Raw genomic sequence first — 24,304 nt, 5'->3', positions numbered from 1 at the left:
ATAATGAGGAAGATGTGAGGAGAAGTGTGAAATAAAACCCCTTAAAAAAGAGATGGAGAATATAACGTCAAAAGTGGTGCAAAAGTTATGCAGTTTGGTCTTCGTCGGACAATTCGACAAATATAAAAATATGTAGTTCATGGGCAGTTTTTATTATGCTAGTGGCAGCGTCCACAACCTCTAAGGGCTAGGTACATAAAACCACACCATTTCAATGACAAAGCTTCTTGAAAAGCATAAATCAAACAGCCAAAACATTACAGACTTTTCCAATAATAATCTTAAATCAAACTTGTCAAATATTTTGGTAACAATTTCTGAAATACTTTGCTTTCAAAATAAAATTTGTTAAATAATTAATACGGATAACCTTAATCTTGAGAATTTTTCAAATATCATCAATATGTCCAATACAAGATGGATAGTATATACTGGTGTTTCCTTAAACTGGTCAATAATTGTATTCGAAAGAACAAAATATTTTATTGAGATCACTGATAAGGAAGATGATTAAAGTCCCTCAACAGATTATGACGTCATGCGATAGAATAGCCAATGAGAGGCCATTATACACTGTAATTGACCAATAGTAAAAATTATTTGGCTTCTTATTGGTTATTTTATCGTATGACGTCATAATCTGTTGAGGGACCTTAATCATCTTCACTGAAAAGGCAAGGGACTTGGTGTTATTTCTCCTAATCCAGTTTTTTTTCTAATGGATTCAAACTGGTTCCTTACATTGCATGAATAGAGACATATAATTTAGTCAAATCTATCCAAATCTATCCAAATCTAATTGTTTTGTATGAACATAAAAACTGTAATATGCTATAACATGCAGTAACTGATAAGAAAAATATTTCTGTTATCACACAATTTATGACTACCACAGGGGGAAAACTATTTTTAACTTTTATACATAAAAATATTTTCAGTTGCAGAGCTACTGTATAATAATGACTTGAACGCAAGTTTGTCCTTCCGTAACTAAGAAATTGTGTAATTTCCATGTTTTATATTTTATTAAGATTAATTTAGTAAACAATAGCCTAGCTTAAAAATCAAAATGGTACATCACATATAAAACAAACATAGAAATTTTTTTTGAAATTAATTCATAGTAACTAGAATTGAAAAAATTTATGGTTTGACTTTTTTTAATATAATCTTTTGGAATTACATATTTTAGAATACAAAGATTTAATTCTTTTTACTTTATTTTTCAATCTAGAAACACATTTTTTGTCATTTTAAATACAAAAAAAGATAGATACATGTTGGGGGTAGAATGCATTGTTGTTTCAAATTTAAAATGTTTTTATGTTTGAGTATGTGCTGTGAACCAATTTACTTGAGCAGACAACTCCCTTTGTCCTTCCAAACATCCAAGATTATATTTCAGCGGCAAAGCTACTCTTTAGCTTACTTGTATTTCAATTCCTGGCCTTTTGTTTATATGTTGATAAAATATTGCATAATACAAATATTTCTATGGTTTACAGGAATGACTATGTAAACTACAATGTACAAGCTTATTTTATTTGAGATTTAAAAGAATAGTAAAATATAATACAGTGACGATGTTAAAAACTTTACAATTTCAACGAAGTAAGAGACAGAGTAACGAAGTGGCAGACGGACGGACTTACTCTAATTATAAAGTGGATAAGAAAATAAAGAGTTGGATGATTGTCATTTTAATATACTTGTTTGGCATTATATATTCGTATCTTATTTAAGACAAAATATTATTTTTATAATTATAACACAATCTATAATACAAAGTAGCTTGATGTCTGTCCGTCTGACCGTCTGTCCGTCTGTCTGTCCGTCTGTCTGTCTGTCCCTTAAGATCTCGGTAACCACTGAACCGATTGGATTCTACTCTTCAGGGAATATACCTACTGGTCCTGTGGTGGTTTTAGGCTATTTTCTTGGGGGGTGGGACACCCCTAACCCCCCAAAAAATAAAAAAAATCCAACCCCCCAAAATTTTTTTTTTACATTTTTTGTAAAATCTCAGTAACTGCTGATCAAATTGGGCTCTACCCTTCTGGGAATATACCTACTGGTCCTTTGGTGGTTTCAAGCTATTTTCTTGGGGGGTGGGACACCCCAACCCCCCCAAAAATAGGAAAAATCCCCACCTCCAAAATTTTTTATTTTTTAAAAGTTTTGTAAACAAAAACCAGTAATTGGGATGGGGGAACCCCACTGCAACATGGGGTGAAGCCCCCATGAATCCACCCCCCCCCCGACAAAAAAAAAAAAAAATATTTTTTTTTCAATTTTATTTTTTGTGTATGCAAACAACCTAGGTTTAATTTTTACGAATTGAAATTTTTGTGTATACGGCAAACAATCTGGGTTTAATTTGTACAAATTAAAATTTTTGTGCATAAAGCGCACAACCTGGGTTTAATATTACCACAGAGTAATTAAACAAAGAATATTTTTTTGAATATTTCTATTAAGGAGGGTTGACTTCCCATAACTATATAAAGCAAAGCCCCTAGAGGCTAGGGGCGAAGCCGCTAGTGTTTGATATAATACTAGTAATCTAAGCATGAAATTATCTAAAATAAGCATAAATTATTTTGAATAATTTTGTATTAAAATTACATATTATCCTAATGTAAAAATAATGAGGATTACTGGAGAGCGAGAATAGATAAATATTCAAAGCAGTGGAGTTTTTCTATAAACTAAAGCAATAAGATGTTTGTCTGTATTTCTAGTTATAGGTTATTTAACAGGGGGAACCTCCCCTTCCGAGTAGATGGAATAGTTATTTCTCGCATCGTATTATAAACGGCTTTCCGCGGATATAGAATGTACAATTATAAGATTAAAACTAGTTTTTTTAGCCCCGAGATGCCGAAGTCACGGGCTAAAAAAACTGTTTTTAATCTTATGATTGTACATTTCTATATTCGTAGAAAACTGGGTATAATACGATGCTAGACATAGTTTTTTCGTATGGATGAGAACCGGTTCCTATCCACCGGATTCGAATGAATACGAGAAAAGTTATTCAACCCCTCCTCAAAAAAATATTAGTTTCTCTTTTTAGTGTGGGTAAATGTTTAGGTTCCGTTTGGTTCTAAAAAAGCATATGGCATTCAGATGGACAAAAATAGGTTTTTGAGAAGCTTTTTATCCATAATTGCTCAGCATGTAAAGTGATCCATGATTGACTTTGCAATAAAGTTGATTGGCACGGCGTTAAGCTCTATAGTGTTAGACAATTTTACAGGGTTTATCAGCCGCAGATTTTTAATGCGGATGGGTACAGATTGAATAAATTAGATCTATTATAATTCTATATTGACTTACTGTCTAAAAAAATTAAAACTGCTTTGGCTTATAAATATAAAACTAACGAATATCAAACGACAAGTAAATGGAAATGGTTGATACATTTCATTTTTCGGCTGCAGCAAATTGTTAATAGTCACTGCAGCCAACAAAATTTCCGTTTATCAGAGATTCTGGCTGCGGATTATCAAAAAAAAAAAAATTAATAAGCGGTCAGCCGCGGCTGCCGAGCCCTGCAATATTATATCTGTGTTTATGCATGAATAAGCTGTTTAATCACGTGATGAGTTTATAATTGCCTCCTATTGACATACTAAGACACGGCTGCACTTATACATAAAATTATATTGGTAAGCATCTTAGAATAATTTAGTTAGAACATACAAACCATGGATTTTTAATATTTTAAGGCTTTACAATTTTTAGAGTTATAGGATACTTATTAAGGAAAGATAATATGAGGCATTTCGAAAGAAATAAAGAGTTTCTTTTTAAAAGCGAAGCTTTTCTATAATTAGGGTCGGTCCGTCCGTCCGTCCGTCCGAGATAGATAGCTTTTATTCGTTAATTTAGGCATGTTAGAATTGTCCTATCGATTTCAAACTTTGCATGATGATTCCTGTAGTAGTTAGGTACGATTTAGAAAGCGTAGCAACTCTATAATCATTACCAGAATGTCCGTATGTCCATTTGAAACATATTGATTTTTCTACTTTTTTAACAACGAATTTTTATGTGATCTAATTATACGTTTGATCTGATTTTTGGTATATTGATTCCTGGAATAACAAAGAACAATATTATAAGCAAAGCAACTCTATAATCAAGTCCTAAAAATGTAAGTATGTCCATAAACACAATCCTGTATCAAGCAGTTTTTCAACAAATTTACTTACAATTTTGCTTCGACTCTTATACTTTTATATTCTAATTATTCAGTTTAGACACGATACAAGTGTTAATGTCCGTTTGTCCTACCGTTTTAGTGCTTCGCTTTTATGGATGTTGTCATCCTTATTTTGTAAATTTTCTTTGTAAATCAACACATTTGTACTTTTATTTACTCCATGTTACTACAGACAGAAATCTACCAGATTGTTATTCTATAAAAATATATTCCATGTTAATAAACCACATCTCTACCAGAGTGTTATTCTATAAAAATATATTCCATGTTAATAAACCACATCTCTACCAGAGTGTTATTCTATAAAAATATATTCCATGTTAATAAACCACATCTCTACCAGAGTGTTATTCTATAAAAATATATTCCATGTTAATAAACCACATCTCTATGCCTAGTTCTCATAATTTCTACACTTTCCTTCTCAAGCTTTCATTCAAAAAAATTCTATACATGTTGAGAATTTTATATTTTTTACATAAAAAATATTCTGTAATTAAGATTTCATGGGCACGCTTTGGTCATTTTATCCTAAGAAATAAAGCATATGATAATTAACAATAAAATTATTGCTTTATCCTAATTCTTTAAAACTTCAATAATAAAAAGTTCTTTCTAAAATCAAATAACCGATTTATTTTTTAAAATGACTTTGACTTATTTTTTTTGAAAGCGCTGCACTGGAAAGTGTCATGTGTGACGTCATAGAAATACGTCTAAAAATGAGGGATAAGAGGAGAAGTGGGAAAGGAAACCCCTTAATATGCCAGAAAAGAAGATGGATTCAATTTTTATTGCCAATATCTACACTACATATATAAATTCACTATTACTTCTTGGCCAAAATGTTGCTTGTTTGTTATTGCCACTTATTATCCTTGTTTATTTTTAAAAGGAAAGGGATGGTTTGAACTTGGCCTGAGCAAAAACTACATACAAGTAGTTTTGGTAACCAAACTTTCAGTTTCAAATAAAAAGAGGTGGCCAAAAGTGTACGTGAACCAATTAAAAAACACCTTAAAATATTTTCCATGTTATTATTATGAACAACAGATGTTAATATTATGAAATTTTATACTGCCAAGCATTTTTCACACAATTTTGTAGAGTTCTCTTTTTATAACGTAGCCACTTTTTTAGATAACTCATTTTTTCTGAATTTTTTATTTGACAAAAAATATATTTTTTGGGGAGATAAAATTTAAGCAAATCCTTTTTTTAGTTTGATTCGTCTAAACTAATAAGTCTAATGGCAGTTAATTTGCTTTAAATAAACCTTAAAATATTGGCATTACTACATTAATGGCAATTGATTCTCAAAGGGAACCCAAAGTGTTAGATATGAAAAATTAATTTTTAAAAATCTGGTGTATATTAGATTTCTTTAAAACTTATTTATTTAAAAGAAAAAAAAACAGAATTTATTTTTTAAAAGTAAATATTTACAGTTTTGTATTATTTTGGGAAAAGGTTAAAAAAGCCCTTTTTGTAAGGAAGCTCAAATAACATAATACTCATTGCTTAACCACGTTTGACGTCAACTCATGGATGAGGGACAAACTAAAACTTTTTAAAAAGTTAAAAAGGATTTAACAGATTCATTCTATAGTATGGTAAGGTTTCTAAGCAGAATTTAGTTTTCCTTATTATGAAAGGTTTACATAGGTCGTTGGATGGTTTTAGGCCATTTCATTTATAAATTGGGATGGTTTTAGGATACTTTTCTTCCCTCTGATTACTTACCCCTTTAAATACAAAGCCGCTCATATAACATAATGTACACTATTTCTGTAAAAAAAATCAACAAAAAAGTCAAAAAGTATAATGTTAGATCATTTTCCCTGACAGGAAGTAAGGATGTATATTGTTGTATATATGTGTAACCTCTTATTGACACATAAATATAATTTTCACCTTCACATCTAAACATTTGACCTCTGAGTTCGATCATTAAAAAAAGGAAACATTTAAATATTGTTGTGCTTTATTAATAACAATATTATCAAATAAAAAAGGCTTTATTCTCAACAAAAAAAAGTTCTCAAATGTAAAGCAAACAAATAAAAAATCTATGTTTATCAAAAATATTTTTTTTTATAACTTTTTAAGGATTAGGCCCTTAAGGGCCCTTTACATCCCTTCTCAGGGTAATTTAGACATTTTTTACGACTTAATAATCGTGGTGTTGGATGTTAAAAAGGAAGTCTCAATGTTCATAAGTTACAAATGTCTTAACCCTTTTTTCATAAATGGCATTTAGTGCCTTTTAATTATACATCATCAACTTGTTTGCAAAAAGTAAATGCAAATTTTAATATCTATCTAATATGTTTTAAGACTTCAATATCATTTAAATGATAAATTAATGATTTACTTTTACTGTTCTAATGTAAAAAGTATACATTTATTAAAGTAAAAAAGGTCAAAATTAGGGTCAGAGGGCCTGAGAAATTTAGGGTTGGGTTTTAAACAATTATCAAGTTTTGTGTCTTAAAGATTTTTTTAACGATTTTTAGACCACATATTACAGAAAAGGTTCAAATTAAAAAACATGTTATCTAAAACGTATTTTTGTGGAAAAATAAAATTAGCCAAAAAAAAATTGTAATATCGATGATGTGATCTTTGAAAGTAAAAAAATGCAAAAAATGTGAACCCCTAAACATGCAAATTCCTACTAGTCAACATACAAACAGTGTTCTTGCATTGCTGCAAATTTAGAATTAAGAATATTTGCTATGGATTGTTGAAACATATGCGGCTGTTTGTCTGTGAAAATCTGAAATATTAAGAATTCTAAAATAGTGTCACTTGTCTATAGCTGTAGATAACCTACGGCTGCTTTAGCAGATTAATAAGTTTCTGCTCTGCGGCAAAAATGACATTTTTTAATCGGAAGGGTATAGCTAGACCAGTAAGTGCGGGTTTGTGAGCTCTCATTTGTCAGGACAATATTTTGATTAATATGCCATTTTAAAATGTTTTAATTAGCTGTTTTGTAATGAGTCACAAACAAAACTCTTTCTTCCTGTAAAAAATCGACGAAAACTTCAAAGTTTTCAACAAAAACATTGAACACAGCAGACAAGCAGGTAGCAAATCTACTCTACATGACAGTCTGATTGTTCTGGTAGGTCGGTCTGATTAGTCTATTATTTCTTCACCCTCCCCTTTACTATATCCACTTTTCTACCCTTCATTATTTTAGATTGTTGCTGTTTTTTCTTTTTCTCTTTTAGGATGTTGTCGTACTTGTTTTTTTCCTAATATTTGTAGACATGCTTTTTGTTTCATATTTTGAGTTTGGTTAATTTACAAAACTTTTTGGATCATGTTACTTATATGCAGTTGTTAGAATTAATAGAATTCAAGTAAAATATATATTTTTGTTGAAAGTGGTTAAGGCTGGCAGTGCAATTATCATGAAAACAAGAGTATTATACAAATACTTAGCGCAGCAATAACAAGTAAAAGTTAAAAGCATAATGATTGAAATAACGTATTTTTAAGAGACATTGAAAAAGGCGTTTATAAATGTTTTCTTTAATACTATCGAAAAATAAAAGGTAAATATCGTATAAGTAAAAAATATGATTTGACTTTTATGTTAGTTTGCTTTGTCATAAATGCAACCATTTAATTTTTCGTAATAGCCAGAAGAATATTCGTATATACAGACATTCTCTAGTTGTATAGTAGCTGCGCTTAAAAAATGTTAAAAAATGTAGTGGTCAAAAATATAAAAAAATCAATAAAATATCCTAAATTTTTTGTAAAATATTATGAATATTTTACAAATTGACAGATTGAACCATTTGATCAATATTGTGTAAACCAAAGCGGAAACCAAAATTCCAGTTACCCTTGCGTCTCTGTGTCACCCCTCTTTACACTTCCCTTCACTGCCCTTGCAAGTATTGATTATTACATTAGAGGAAGATTAGACCCTATATGATATTTTATTTATCTAAGCTTTTAAAATTAATAAATTCATATGTTATAGTTTTTGTGTGCTGCTAAAGATGTCTTAATTGCTTTTTCAATGACACCAATTTGTTAATAGAATTCTTTAAAAATGTAAAAAGATAAAATTCATATAAGCCTTTCAAATATAACTCAAAATATAAATTGTTTAATAGTCTAATTGTCTATCGTTTGAATTATTCTAAGGCCATCGTATATCACTCTAATTTAGATCTACTAGAACCAGAGCTCCCCTGAGCTAAGCCAAGTTTGTCCCTTGGTCATGCTATAGTGCATGATAACATTTTTTTTATAAAAAATACAAAGAAAAAATTGGTAATCATGATATACAAGTGTAGGGTCAGTAGCAGAGGGCAAATATTTTGGTTAGAAAATATCGCATTTGGATAGAAAACAAGGAAGACATGTTTCTTTAAAAGTATAATACACTAAAAATAATATATAAACTAGTTTTATGCCAATGAGAGATTTATTGACATGAGACAATTAGAGTTTAAAGAACTGCTATATTACATTTGCTAGTAGCTTCCTGATTAACCTCTAAAAAATATTGCGGTTTTTTTCTGGGTGCTATGCATTCGGGTATAGTCATTTTCATGGCAACGCCTCTTAAGAGGCGTTTCATCGTATTTTCAAAGAAGCTTTTGATAGGTTATTTTAGGATAGGTTAGGTTAGTTGGGTTAGGAGATTGACCCTCAGGGTTAGGCAATTGCCCCCGCAGGGATAGAGCTCCACGCAGGTGCTAGAAATAGGGGAAAAGCTACTGTGAAAATAAGACGAAACGCTCCTTAAGAGGCGTTGCCACGAATGGGACTATACCCGAATATTCCTATTGTTAAATTAAATCTCAAAATAAAAGGTTAAGAAAGTAAGAATTTTGTGAACTCTGTGTATTCCTTCTCTCTATTCGCTGTGAGGTTGGATTAACAAAGGATTATAAAATGATAGTGTTAAGAATATTTCTCAAAATATTTACCACTATAGACGGAGTAGGGGAATGTTTTCATATGCATTCTTATCAGGGAGGGAGGGGATATCTGTATGTTTATGTCCTCAAAGTTTTATATAAAATTATCTTATTCGTTGAATTATTAATCTTGGGTACTTTTTTGGATTTTTGTTGGTTCATTAAACTGAGTATCCAAACGTTTCAAACACTAATCATAATCTAAAGAATGGGTAAATTTGTGTATCATCATTGGGGATGTACATTTATTTATCGGTCATTGTCTTATCCCTTTAGTTCCCTGCATTCTTATTCTATTTCATAATAAGATTATTATTATTTTATTTTATTTATGCAAGAATGTCTCTATTTGTGCATTTGATTAGGAAATTAAAACTTTGTTATGAAAGGTGCAGCTGTTTAAATTAATCCTTGATTCTTTTTTTTCTTGTTATTTTTTGTCCGATGTCTTTTAAAATTTACACTTGCCCTTGAATCCCTAAGATCTAGGGGCTCTGTATTCAAAGGGTTAGGGAACAGCGGAAAAATAGCTAAAAATCATCCCAAAATTTTAATCCAAAATAGAATAGCATGAAACCTCCCCTAGGTCTATATGAAGCTTCCCTAAAATAGAGAACTCAATCGGTTCAGTAATTATCGAAATCTTAAATTAGAAACAAAAAAACTTTTTTAACCAGTTTTGGTAGCACCGAGGGGTATTAATTTTATGATTTTTTATTTCAATATTCGTGGAAAATTGTCTGTAATACGATGCTATACATAATTTTTCTGAATAGCTAAGGACCGGTTCTAATCCAGTGGATATTAATCGGTTACGAAGCCCTATGGGAAAAAATATAAAATTTAAAAATACTTCTAACCTTGTTTTTATTAAATTAGCATTTTAATTTTGTTTTGAACTAATTTAGAATATGAAATGTTCCAGCTTGCAATTTTCACTCACAGTTTTCAAACTTTTTGACATCAAGTTAATCTTAATAAATTATTTTTTTCATGAACAGCCTAAATCATAAACTTTATACTTTTTGTACAATTTGATTTAATTTAGAAAGATATTTTTGTTATTGTTGAAGTTAATTCTTTATTTGGCCCTTTAGTATTTATATTGCATCGTCAAGATAAATATTTTGCCATGAAAGAGATGTATTACTAGTAGCTTCTCCCCTTGCCCCTAGAGACTCTGTATTTGAGGGGGTAAAAAGATATATGTGACGATATCTCCTAACAAACTACGAATCTTGCCTAAAGATTTTTAAAAAGCGGCTGATAATACAAAGAATTCCAAAACGGTTCTCATATGAATCGTTTCTGCTGAATTTATACCATGCTTAAAACACATGTATCATATAGTTTTGTAAAAGTTTTACTCAATTGAAAATAAATCATAGGATTGATCCATTTCTTGTTAGCCGTGAGGAACTAAAGGTCTTCAGGCCCAATAATTTATCCTTTACTTAAAGATTTTCCTATTCGTGGACAATTGTCTGTAATACAACACCATCGATATTTATTCCCAAATTCGTTTTTTTACAGTAGAATCCTTTAGCAACGTTTAAAAGTTTTTAAACAGATATTCCCTTGTAAGGCTCTGTAGTAACCCTTTAAACCTCTATTATATAGCAGCAAAGTTTTACTTTTGACAGTTTAGTCAACCAACCATTCAACCAGTAGTAACATTAGAGGTAATATAGAAGGATCATTCATTCTTTAAGTATTGATATTCATTCAAAATTTGAAGAAATACGGAAAACTGTGCAAAAAACAACTCTTTTAGAGTTTTGTTAAACTAGCATACCAAAACAACAAAGAAGCAAATTTGCGTAAACAACAAAAAAAAACTTAAAACTTGTCCATTAAAAGAGAATTTCCATATAAAATAATACAAATAATAATGATTATTCTATAACTAATATAAGTACAGAGTCAACTATTGAGAGGAGCTATTAGGAATAATTATGGTTAATATAGTTTCAAATACTTTGCAAAAGTTTGCCCGTCCACACTGTAATAGTCCTCAGTATTCAGGGAGGCAGGGGACATTGGGCTGTTTTTTTATAATAAGTTTTATAATAACTTTTTCTTATTCGCTGACTCAACCAATTGAATTTTGATTGGTTGGTTCATTAACTTAAGTGTCCAAACGGTTCAACCTCTAATTGTAATTTATGGAAGAGGTAATTTTTGTATCATCATTGTGGAATGTGGATGTACATCAATTTACAAGCAAATGCCTTATCCCTTTAGATTCCTGTTAATATTATATCTCTGCAAAGTTGAAAAGTATTGCTTCCTAATCAAGTGGGGTAATTTTGGCTTTGTCAGGCTGCAATATGTCCAGGTAAAAATGCGAAATTTTTTTTTTTTTTAATATCATTGGTTATGTACATCAATTTATCAGCCATTGTCTTATCCCTTTAGATCTCTGTTTGTATTATATCTCTGCAAAGTTGAAAATAAAAGGGGTAATTTTGGCTTTGTCAGGCCGCAAAATGTCCAAAATATGAAATACTAGTTTTTCTTAAAAAAAGGAATTTGTCAAAGGTAGATTTTTAAATTACAACATAAAGTGTAAATCTTTTTCTCGTATTCATTCGAATCCGGTGGATGGAACCGGTTCTTATCCATACAAAAAAACTATGTCTAGCATCGTATTATATCCTGCTTTCTACGAATATTCCATATCCGCGGAAAGATGTTTATAATACGATGCGAGAAATAACTATTCTCGTATTCATTCGAAACCGATTCTAAAAAATTAGAACCGGTTCTCATCCTTACGAAAAAATTATGTCTAACATCGTATTATATCCAGTTTTCTACGAATTTAAAATGTACAGTCGTAAGATTAAAACCAGTTTTTAGGCCGTTCCTTTTGCATCTAGGGGCAAAGAAACTGGTTTTAATCTTATAATTTTACATTTTATATCCGCGGAAAGCTGTTGATATTGGTGATATAAGAGATGTCTAGTAGGTCATTTTTTCACAAATAGCGCAGCAACAAACTGTAAGATATAACCTGTGTGGATACTGTAGAGTCTAAATATGCTGTATTATATTATTAACTATCTTTAAGTGACGTTCCTAACGGCAAGACTAGCAATAATACTCCAGTTGTAGAGTAGCCATGGTATTAATTTTTTTGCTGTATTTAGAGCCTAAATTATTTGTTGAAATGTGTGAACAGCGAAAGTGTCTCTTTATGTGATGTCAGTCCGTCTGACAAGGTTAGGTAAAAGAAAGTAGAAATATTTTCAGCTTAATGACTTTCAAATTTGCAAAAGTAAAAAAAAAACTTTAGATAGTTCGTCTTTTTTGTTCACTTTTTAAAATATTAGCTTAATTAATAAAATAAAATGTTAAACACAAAATAATCATATCTATAATAATTACAATAAAAATTAATATTTTTGTTTCAAGCAAAAGTTCTAGTAAATGGGAAGGTCGATTTTGTTATGCTTTTGTGGATTTATGCTATTTTATGCGTCTGTCATATCAATGATAAAGTCCCTAGAGTCTAGGGCAAAGCCACTAGGAAAAAATATAAAAATTGATTTTAAATACCCAAGATAGTTCAAACCTAAAGCAGTTATCAATCAATCACTCACAATGCATCGCGACATGAATAGACACACATGTGGTCAAATATAAAACCATGGCTATAAATAATGCAAAATTTAATATGACCATTAATGGGTGTGCATCACTTTCCCCAAAGGTTTCCACATAATCAAATAATCAGAACCGAATATTTTTACTATAGCACAAACTGTCACTTTCTCTTTGGGGTGCCTTTAGTCTTTTGGCACAACCTTTTATTTATTTGGAAAGGGTTAAGACACTGGACGATAAATTTATGTACATCCTCTTTATTAAAACACAAAATTATCCCTCCTGTAGATTACAATTATTAGTCGAACGTTTGGACACTCAACTCAATGAACCAATTAATTAAAATTCAAAAACTGTCCCCAAAGTGGTTGAGCCAACAAAAAAGAAAATTGTTATTGTAAAACTTTTGGGACTAATGTAATAACTAAGGTGTCTTTTTTTTGCGAATATGCAGCACTATGCAAATGAGATAATATACGAAAGTGTATATACACCCCACAAATACTTGTTAATGGCCGTGTCTTAAGACACATTAAATACAAGTAAACCATCGTTTAAAGGTTTTTTTTCAAAAAGGCATAATATAGTTTTCACTCATCCCCTAATTAAAAAAAAAAGTTTTTAATGTTATTTGTTTGGACCTCTAAAACAGTGGTCTCCAAAAAGTTTGTGTGTGTGTCGCATTCTTCTTAAATTGCTCTGCTTCTGTTTTGTGCCCAGCTTATTGGACAAATCTTAACAAATATCTTTGGATTTTCTATTCTTTTGGCTTTAAGTAAATGAAAATAATTACCTGTCCTTCTTGTATGCACAGTAGGATATGGTTTGTCTGTGTAAATTTTGCTTATCTTGGCCATTTTCATATACTTTTCATTCTTTTCGTCTAAAAGAATTAGAAAATATATATAGATTAATTTTTGAATCACTAATGCAAAAGAAGTTAAAAGAATGTTCTCTACTAAAAAAATGTTTTAAGTTTATCCAAAGCTATGAAATTTATATGTTTTCATATCTTTATGGGGATAAAGAAATTTCCAATTTATGATTTTATTGTTATTCAGGAAGTTTGGGCCCAAATGTTCTGGATGTGGGGAGGGTTTGAGCCCCCAGGATATGATCAGAAAAGCCAAGGAAAGAGTCTTTCATCTCAAATGTTTCACTTGTCATATATGCAGGTAATAATTCTTTAAAGTTAATATTTGAGAAAAATGAAAAATAATCAGACTTTTATCAGAGAGGTATATGTTTTAGCGGGAGGGAAAAAAAAGTAGAAAGGCCTTTGAAAACAGGAAACCCATTTTGTTTTGTCACTTTGGGTTCTTTACGGTCCGTCGTTTTGTCTATTTGTCTTTTTAGGTCGTTTCTACCTTTCTCTTAGTCTTTTCTTTCAGCTCTGTGTTCATTTCGAAGTTCTGTTCCTTAAATTTCTCTTCTTTTTATGTCGTTTCATGCCAATCCGTTTATTTTCTTACGATATATTTCGTTTTAAAATTGGTTTGTATTTCATTGTTATTCAATCTTAGCTATCGTCAAGAACGTGTCACTGTATATGTAAAAAGTCAATGTAAAAATACATAAAAATTTGAAATAAAAACTATTGAACAACAAAAATCCATGATTATAATTGACAAGAAAAATATCTGACATTCGAGTGCAATAATTATTTTGAAATATTTTGTTTCCTGTTAAAGTGCCAGCTAGAGTAGGACAAGTAAACTCTCTTCATAGCTCCACATAAAAGTGGTAGATTTTCAATGAATTTAATCATAAAATGTTTGCATATAGTTTAAGTTTTTATAGACGTTTCTTTTGTTGCCACTATCTTATTTTTATGCAAATTTTGCCAATTAATCACTAATTATGACTTATAAAAGTAGGCAATTGTTATGTTTTTAGATTTGAAAAAAAAGCAAAGACAGTTTCAGTCACAATAATCTTGTATCTGTAACTCACAGACAAACGTTAGGACATAAATTTGTTTAAGAGTAGCTACCCTACAATTGCAGTATAACTGTCCCTGTCCTAGCAAATGAACAAATTTACTCGGGAAACAAGATAATCAATTAGAGAGGGGGGCAGCAGCATATCAACAAAACTTCAACAATTTTGCTCACAATTGAAAGATATGTGCACTAAGCAAATAATATTAGCACATTTGCATGCTTGCATTACTTTACAGGATGTTTTACGCAGGGCTCGGCAACCGTCAAGTTTTGCTTCCACGGCTGTATTAATTGATAATTAAACAAAGAGTGACTTGACTTGGGAATGAAATATATAAAATACGGCTCAATCAAACAAAGTACTAAACATCTATAACTTAACTGAATAAATTGTTAGGAATAAGATTAACATTTTTATCACTAATTTATGCCTTTTTATATTTTGTTAGATTTACACTTTTATATATTTTAATGTTGATCTAAAAAAAGCTGCATTATTTGAAGTTGTGCTTTTAAAGCTGTTTTACACTAATTTTCTAGGAATGTAAAGGAATAAGACAATGGCCGATAGGTTGATGTACATCCCCAATATTGATACACAAAATTTTGCCACTATAGATTAGGCTAACGAATAAGAAAACTTTATTATAAAAATTTGGGGACTATCATAATAAACAGCCCCTTCCTTACTGTTAATTTTCTATTAGAAACATAAAATACTGTAATTTAAAATGTCTAACAAGAACAAAAATTGTTGTAGGAAGCAACTGCTGACTGGCGAAGAGCTTTACGTCGTGGACGAAGATAAATTTGTTTGTAAACGAGATTATCTGGACACATGTAAAAATATACATTCAGGTAAAACTATTTTGGCGATTCCTGGGACAATTTTACACAAATTTGTAGTCTTCAAAACTCTATGACATTTTAAATCTAAAGCTAGTATTGATATTCTAAAAATAAAGTAGAAACCCCTTATTTTGTTTGTGCTTAATGAACCCGCCTTCTTTATCTACTGTAAGTATCTTAATGAAATTTCATATCTATGTAATATATGGCGGCCTCAAGTCAGCGTAATTGTTTTCTATAGTAACTGTAATAATTCAACAAGCAAGCACTATAAAAAATCTTCCAAATTTTATTGTGATGAATACTTTTGGGGACTTATGTCGTCATGAAAAAAGGTATCGCCTAATAAAAAAAGGAACTACCAATTACAATGTTGAGTTATGACTTCCAGACAAAGGTTCTTTCACATTTATGGATATTGTTTTATTTTAACATATCTTAATACCATATGGGCAGGGGCTGCTATTCAGCCAATTAATTCCAATTGAAAATGCCGCAAAATTTAATATTTTATTGGAGTAAAGTTGAAGTAAAACTTGTTTTTTTTTCTACGTAACTGAAGGGGAGTGGGTAAGAAGGCGGAGAAAAAAGAGAAGGGGGTTGTGCGGAAATTTTCCTTTAGAATTGTTTGTCAGAATCACATTCCCTTTTCCCTGCATATGGGTGTTAGAATGAGGGGTCAAAAGTTATCAAGATTGATTAAGGTTATTCAAAATTTAATTATAATCATAATTTTCCCAAAATTTTATGAAGTAAATGTTGAATTTTTAACAGTGCATGTCTAAAGACAATAGTTGTAAGGGGAATTATGCTTCATACATACAAATAAAGCAAATAAATCAAGTATTCCACAATTTGATACATTTTTTATAGTCTTTTATTTTTTGCACTTCTGCATTATAGCAAAGAACTGTCTATAAGTCCGTCTGTTTGTCTGTGTCACTAATAACACAACGTACAAATATTATTTCATCAAATTTCCTTTTGATTGTTTTATATTTCGCATATTATCTTTCTTCTAAAGCTAAATAAATGCAAATTTTTAACCTAGAATAACCTTTTTAAGGGCCATTTATTTTAACCTTTCCTAGAATGCATTTAATAAATTTTTAAGAAAGTTTCTTTAATCTCTTTTATGTAAAAACTGTGTGACCTACCCTATAAGAGTAACATTGCACGGAGTAAAACTTGGGATTTAGGTTAAACTAGATTTGTATGTTTGTGAGTGTGTGTATCTTTTTTGTCTGAATATTTCTTTTGAGGTTGAAAATGAGCAAGGATGACAACATCCATAAAAGCAATGCTCTGAAACGGTGGGACCAACGAACATTAACACTTGAAGAAAGTAAGAACTAAATCATCAGAACATAAAAATAAAAGTCGAACAAAATTGTAAGTAAATTTGTTCAAAAACTTAATAAATACAGGATAATGTTTAAGGACATACTTACATTTTTAAGACTTTATTATAGAGATGCTTCGCATATAACATTGTACTTTGTTTTCCTAGGAATCATTATTCCAAAAATCAGATCAATCGGATAATTATATCATGTAAAACCTTTTTGTTAAAAGAAGTTAAAAATCGTCATGTTTATAATGAACCTACGGACATTCTGATAACGATTATAGAGTTTCTACGTTTTCTAACTAACTACTACAGGAATCACCATGCAAAGTTTGAAATCGATAGGACAATTCTAACATGCCCAAATTAACGAAAAAAGCTATCCGTTCCGATCGGACGGACGGACCTACCCTAATTATAGAAAAGCTTCGACTTTAAAAAGTACCATTTTCTCATATGATCATGGTAAACTTCATTAAAAGAGTTTAATACATGAATTTTGGGAAATGACAGTGAAATATCTTAGCTACGAAATTCTACCTTGAATAGGTATAATATTTTAAGGGGGAAAATTTATAAACAAACTAAATCAATATTTTTCTAACCTCTCTGATATAAAAAGGTTTAAGTAAACAAGATTTTTTTCATCTTCCCGACCATCTAAAAGTTGGACAGGGAAAATGAATTTATTTAGTTTTGGTGGCTGTTCTTGACATTAGGACCAAATTGTTCTAGGTCATTCCCTTCTCATTTAGAAAGAGGAAAATACAATATTAAAAAAATAAATCATGTTGTCTAAAAAAACACAAAATAAAAAAGAAAAATATCGAAAAATGGTTGTAAATTCATATTGTGATTTTAATTTTGTTAAATTGTTACCTAGAGAAATAAACCATAAAAAGATTTCAACAAATGTTTCTGAATTCAAAAATGAAATGTCAAAAAATTCTTAGAGGCTTATTTCAAGGGCCTTTTAACTGAAATAAAGTCGACATTATGATTACTTATATAATAAACGATATATAATTACTTGGACATTGTATCAGATTTTCGTCTGCTCTAATAAATTGGTACTTCCAGCTGACTAATATAACGATACCCCCCATCTACCCCTTTTAGGCCCACTTCTTCCTTTCCACTGTAGGAACGTACTGACCAATAATTTATGACTATTTTAGCAACCAAAATTGACGAAAAATTTCCTTGTCATAATATCCACGTATATTATATCTATAAAATGACTTATTCTGTGTGTATGCATATTATGATATTTGAGGCACAAAGAAATGTTTAGGCAGCCTTCACTTCTTGGATAATTATAGGGGCTGGGTTCAGTAGGCTGATATGAATTTTTTTTTGCCTTGAATTCCAAATAAGTTTCATGAATTCTAAAGAGTATAAGACATCGCAAACGGCTGCCCAACTTTCAATAATTATCAAGGAAGTTTAATTTTGACTCAGGGCAGGTTTCAAGCTATTTTTTGGAGGGAAAGGTTGCAACATCCTTCCTTTTGATATAGCCCCCAAAAAGAAAAACTATGCATAAAAATCAATGATCCTTTAATTTAGATATTATTCTCAAAATAGAAGAAGTTATACTATGAAATTAAATTTTGATTCTAAATCATTTCCTTATTTTTGAAGATTATATTTTTCCTTTCCCCTGATAAAGATTTGCGCCATTTTTTGATGTGTACATTGCTCACCCTTGATCTCTTTAACAAAAGGTATTAGATTTGGAGGTTTTATAGTTTGATAAGAATGATTATGATTAATAAACTAGCCATTAATCTCTCAGAAATTTCATTGAAAATTCGTGTCAGCAAGAAGCATATTAGGTTGTCGTACAAAACAGTACAAAAAAACCACATAAAAATTATCCACGGAAAGATTTTTTTATTTAGTAGATTGTTCTGAATCAAGGAAATCCAAAGACTGATAAATCAGAATCCTATTTCATATACCCACAAAGAAAGCAACATTTTTTTTATGTCCTTATATATGGACCTCGGAGAAAAATGATTTCAAAATTACTGTGTTTTTTTGTGTGGACACTGTCGTATTAAATCCCGTGTTGAAAACACGCTTTTTCACTACCAACCTTAGATACACAATTTCGGCTGTGGGGTAAAGATTCCCGCTAAAAAGTTTCTCAATAGAATTATATTATAAAGTTTTTTTTGTTAAAATTAGACATTTAATTAAGTTTCAAAAGTAAGGACATTGGACTATAAAGGATCTTTCCCCTAAAGTATTTTTTCATAAATTCTTACTTTGGCAAATTTTTGGGGAGATAAGGGTTGTAAATCTGCTTAACTTGCAGTCCCCTTCCTCACTGCCTTAGAATTAATTATTTTAAAACGGTTTTTAGTTTGTGAGATTTTGACTTAAATTTAAACATTTGCTGTACTTTTATTTCAGAATTTGTCCTTTAGGGATTTTTCTTTAGGGGTTTCTATCCAATCTCATAAAGTTTTTGTAGGCTTCTTGGTGGCCTTTCTCATTTAAACCACCATGCATAGCATAGCAGCATAGATTCTGTCGGTAAAAGGGATGATGGAAAAAGAAATTATGAGAAAAGGTTGAACAGTGGGGTAGTAGGAAAAGCAGTTGGATGGTTCATAATATTTCTCATAACCTAAAGATATTCACTACAAAGTTTTTAATGGATTTTGGTATTTATATTCAACAATTGCCTCTTTTGTTATATGCACTTAAGTGGGGTACTGTTTTATTGACGTTGGGGGGGGGGGGGGGGATTGGAAACAACCCACTAAAGTCCAGCCTATACTTCATCGTCACACTAAAAAGTCTAAAAGGCATCCTTTAACTGGTAAATTGACGCACACCCCTTAAATTTTGCCAGCGTTGTATATACACCCCTTTTAAAAAAAAGAAAATAGATATTTTCTCCACCACCCAACTGTAAAGGGTGAATGTGTGTGTGTTTGTATGTGTGTGTGTGTGTGTGGGGGGATAAAAATTAGGCAGAATTTCTTACAGAGACACCCTTCATGTAATTTCTTTTTGCTTGTGTTTTGGTTTCTAACAATTTGCCGGGGGCGCCCCCAACATGGGTTATTAAACATTTGGGTCTAGCCTTCCTATAAATATATACTTAGTAGAACTCATTATTTTAGTCTTTCACACACATACACACACAAAAAATGCGCCAAACGCAGAGAAATACACAAACATGCACTCAAACAATAAAATAGCACCAAAAATGCAAATATCTGCATATGGGAGTAATTTTGGGTGGCTGAAGGCTTTGGGGTGAAGCATCTCTTCAATTGGTTCCTTATCTCTATTAGTTTTCCTAAAACAACTTCTTTTACTTAATTTTGTATTTATAAATCATTTATTTGCATTAAAATATAACATCTAGAGTTACGTTTAAAAAAAACTTATTTTCATGGATTCATAGATATGAAATGAACGATAAATAAATCACCCCCCTCCGAATTATGAAAATAATATTATGTTAGATTCTGATCCAACCATTCCTACCAAAGGAAACTATCCACGAACGAGAGTAAGTGATGCTAAGCACCTTCCAGCATTGATCCATAGTATTTTTGTAGTGAATATACTAGGTTTAGTTTTAATATTTGGTTTATCGACTAAAAAGTTAGGTTTCACCATGGTTTTATATAAAAAAACTTTGAAAAGTAGAGCATTTTTTGGTGCAATATCATCAAATGTTTTGATGAGTTCAACTTGTTTTTTAAAAGCTTTGACACAAAAGTATATTATTTAATGGTAACTTGTAATATTGTAAACAGTTTAATTAAAGTACTTTTGCAATTTACAGTATTTTTTTTTATACATATATAACAATGGTAAAACCCAACGTTTTAGTTGATAAACCAAATATCAAACATAAACATAGTTTATTCACTAACAAAAAATACTATGCATCAATTGCTCCCGTTCCCTTTAAACAAACCAATGGTAGAATGAGTTTATAATATATTTTCTTTCCATTGTCCACACACTCTCTGCTCATTCTAAGTTGTTTTATAATGAGAAAAAAATTTGAGTTCCTAACAATAGATGAGGTAGTCTATTTTAACCCTACTTGTATAAGATCAGATAAGAGAGAAAATGATGGTCTATATATAATACAATGTCTAAGTATTGAGTACCAGCATAAGATAGCACAAGTCAAATTTAAATGACTGAGGTTTTTGATGGGATTTTTATTAAGGAGCCCGTCTGTCTGTCCTTTAAGATCTCGGTAACCACTGAACTGATTGGATTCTACTTTTCAGGGAAAATACCTACTGGCCCTGTGGTGGTTTTAGGCTATTTTCTTGGAGGGGTGGGAAACTCACAACCCCAAAAAAACAAAAAAGACCCCCCCAATTTTTTTCCCGAAAATTTCGAAATCGAAGTGGGCGCACCTCTATATTTTTTTAATTACCTCTTGGGGCATAGCCCCTAGAGGCTAGGGGCGAAGCAGCAAGTTTTACATACAGAAGAAATTTCGTAAATATGGGTTTTGATCGAGTTTTCATAATATTTATAAAAAGTTTTGTTTATAAGAATTCAAAAAGTAAAGCTAATTTTGAATATTATCTCTGAAAGTATTAATGCTAAAAGTTAAGGTTAAAATTTCGACTTGATTTTTAACTTCAGCTAATGTGTATAGCCAGTAGCAAGAAATATTCAATAGAGAACACCTATTCTGAATAACTAGGGGCGGAGTTATATATAAAGTCAGGGTGGTATACTAATCTTTATAAATCTCAATGGATTTTGAAGAATCTCTGGTTCATAAAGTTTTTATTATCTGTTGAGGGCATATTCGATTTTGTATAATAGAATTGAAACCGAAAAACTTAAGAAGAATTATGTATATGCAGTTTTATACATCTAATGATTGAGAGAAGCTAAGCTTTATACGATACATATTTAGTATTTACATAACTTTATAAAATATTTCACTGGTTCCCAATTTTAGGAAATGACAGGGTTAGACCATTGTATTGGGTGTTTTAAATGGTAGACAAAATATTAAACTTTATCCTGCAATAAACCATCCCTGTATCGCTGGCAGTTTCTAAAGGATGGGTGGCAAAAGAATAGCTTGTGCTTAACTATTCAATTTTAATTGTTCTTACAAAACAACACTAACGAAATTTATAGCGAATATTATTGATAATTATTTTTTTAAGTGGAAAAAAAGCCCGAGAGGGGTTAGTTATGATCATATTAACACTATATAGACAGACAATCAAAGGAAATATTGCGCATTGCTATTATGTCCTAAATATCGTTGGTTTATAGAAACACTTAACGATTTGGTACAAGTATGCCAAGACTCATTAATAGATAACCATCTAACTTATCCAAATATTCTAAAACACCTTTACAAATTAGTGCAAGAAAAGTAGCTGGCATACTTTTAAAGGTGTAATCTTTCATAGGCGTCCAAGGGGGGAGGGGGGGGGGGTAATGTGGCGATTACCCCCCCCCAAACGATTTTGGGGGGGTAAATACCCCCCCCCCCAAAAAATTAAAAATCTCTAATAAAAAAAATTTTTGCGCGCTTCGCGTGCATTTTTAATACTATATATTTAATAAAATTTAAATTACCCCCCCCCAAAAATTTTACCCCGGGGGTAAATTTTGGGGGGGGGTAAACTTAATTTACCCCTGCCAACAGATTTCAGGGGGGGTAATAACCCCCCCCCAATCAAATTTTACCCCCGGGGTAAAAATTTTGGGGGGGGGGGGGGTAAAAAAAAATTGCGGCGCGCTTCGCGCGCCATTTTATCCCCCCCTTACAAAATTTTTACCCCCCCACACAGTAAGCCCAGGAATCCAATTTTGTGGAAAAAATTAATAACTTCCTTATTTTTCAACCAAATCAACCAATTTTTTTTTTAATTAAAAGGTTTTTATAGTACCTTTTACAGAGTTAACAAGATTACCCCTTCCTCCCTCTCTAGATGATTGGGGGGTCAAAATATCACCCCCAAAAATTGGTATTTGGTCGATTTTGACCCAGGCCACTTTGAATGGCCATCACGGCCAGGGAAGTGATGGGAAAAAAATTGTGCAAAATAGCAAAGATGGGCAATGGCCCAGTGTGTCAGGTGACATGTGTCCCAGGCCTGTCAGCCAAGCAGTCTGGCCGCACTGGCATGCCAAAAATCCTCAAAAACTTCAATTTTTGACAATTTTTGCGACCTTTAACTGCGGCTGTCGGCCAAACGGCCGGTCAGACCACCTCCAGCCGCACACCCGCCAATCCAGCTTGGAATGACCTACAAAAAAGTAATAATACACGTGGCTGCGCCACAAACACACGCCGCCCTGTGTGCAAAAAACACAACAAAAAATTGTCATTTTTTTGGTGTGCTAACTTTGCCGCCAATTAAAGGACGGAAGGCGGCCGGCAATTATCTCTGACTTCTTCTGTTGCATTTGAGCCGGCCATTGTGGTTCTAAAGATACCTTTAGATTTCTGGTAGCCACTCCAGGAGGCCCTCAGGGTCCAATACACAAGGGCATAGTAAAATTTTATTTTGAGGTGCTCTAACTTTTCCACCACTGGTGGGAAAATTTTATGCCATGATTTTTCGGAAAGGCATTTTGCCAGATTTTTACCCTGTAAAAGGATTTTTCTCTATAATGAAATTCGGCAACAAATTATATAAGGATTATACACTAAAAATAGCTTAAAACGACCTTTACAAAAATATCTATAGAGGTTAAGCAACTAAGTGAAAGTTGATAAGACCAATGGGATCCTCTTATATATTGCCTAATTAATGCTAGAACTTCATCCTAAAAATTTTCACCTCGTTGCTAAAAAGATCAAGGTATTTGAATCAGAGCTTAAAAAAATATTCAACGTGCTTTTTTTTGCATTTTCACCAACTTTCTTTAATATGGATTCAAGAGGTTTTTTTATACAAAACTATTTTGTTTCTTGTTATCCAGCATTAGATAATTGCACGACGTTTCTAAAATGTTATTACATTACGTCCTAAGTTAATATTTGATTAAATGGCAAGTAAAACAAAAAAAAATTTAAAAATATTTTTTTTGGGAGATTTTTGTATCTAAATTTCGTGAATTCCAGGGTAACAACTTCAGAAGGCCATAAAAACTTTAATTTTTTAAATTTTTCATTAATTTAAAATGGCAAACCTCCTCTAATATGTTGAATTTTAAAATGGACTTTTAAAATAATTGATTTTCTAAAGTTCGATTTTGGGCATAAATAATTTTTTCCACAAAGTTGGATTCCTGGGCTCACTGTGGGCCCCACAAAAAAAAGGCTTGGACGCCCCTGCAATCTTTGTTTAAATTCCATTTAAATTCAAAGCATTTTCAAAATTTATTTACCACTTATGACTGG

At 31.3% G+C, this 24,304-nt stretch overlaps 1 protein-coding gene across 1 annotated transcript in view; it reads left to right on the top strand.

Annotated features, from left to right (window-relative positions):
* The window catches only part of LOC145313303 (LIM/homeobox protein Lhx5-like), a 42,378-nt gene that overhangs the window by 3,862 nt on the left and 14,212 nt on the right, over positions 1-24,304 (top strand). Inside the window, exons 4-5 of the mRNA XM_080152634.1 lie at positions 13,851-13,964; positions 15,493-15,590. Coding sequence (XP_080008760.1) covers positions 13,851-13,964; positions 15,493-15,590 — 212 coding nt within the window. The remainder of the gene's footprint in view (positions 1-13,850; positions 13,965-15,492; positions 15,591-24,304) is intronic.

Source organism: Acartia tonsa, chromosome 3 (genome assembly GCF_053477335.1).
Source record: "Acartia tonsa isolate MP-2025a chromosome 3, ASM5347733v1, whole genome shotgun sequence".
Lineage (NCBI taxonomy): Eukaryota > Metazoa > Arthropoda > Copepoda > Calanoida > Acartiidae > Acartia > Acartia tonsa.
Note: the sequence above shows the minus strand (reverse complement) of the source record. Positions and strands in the feature narration are given on the sequence as shown.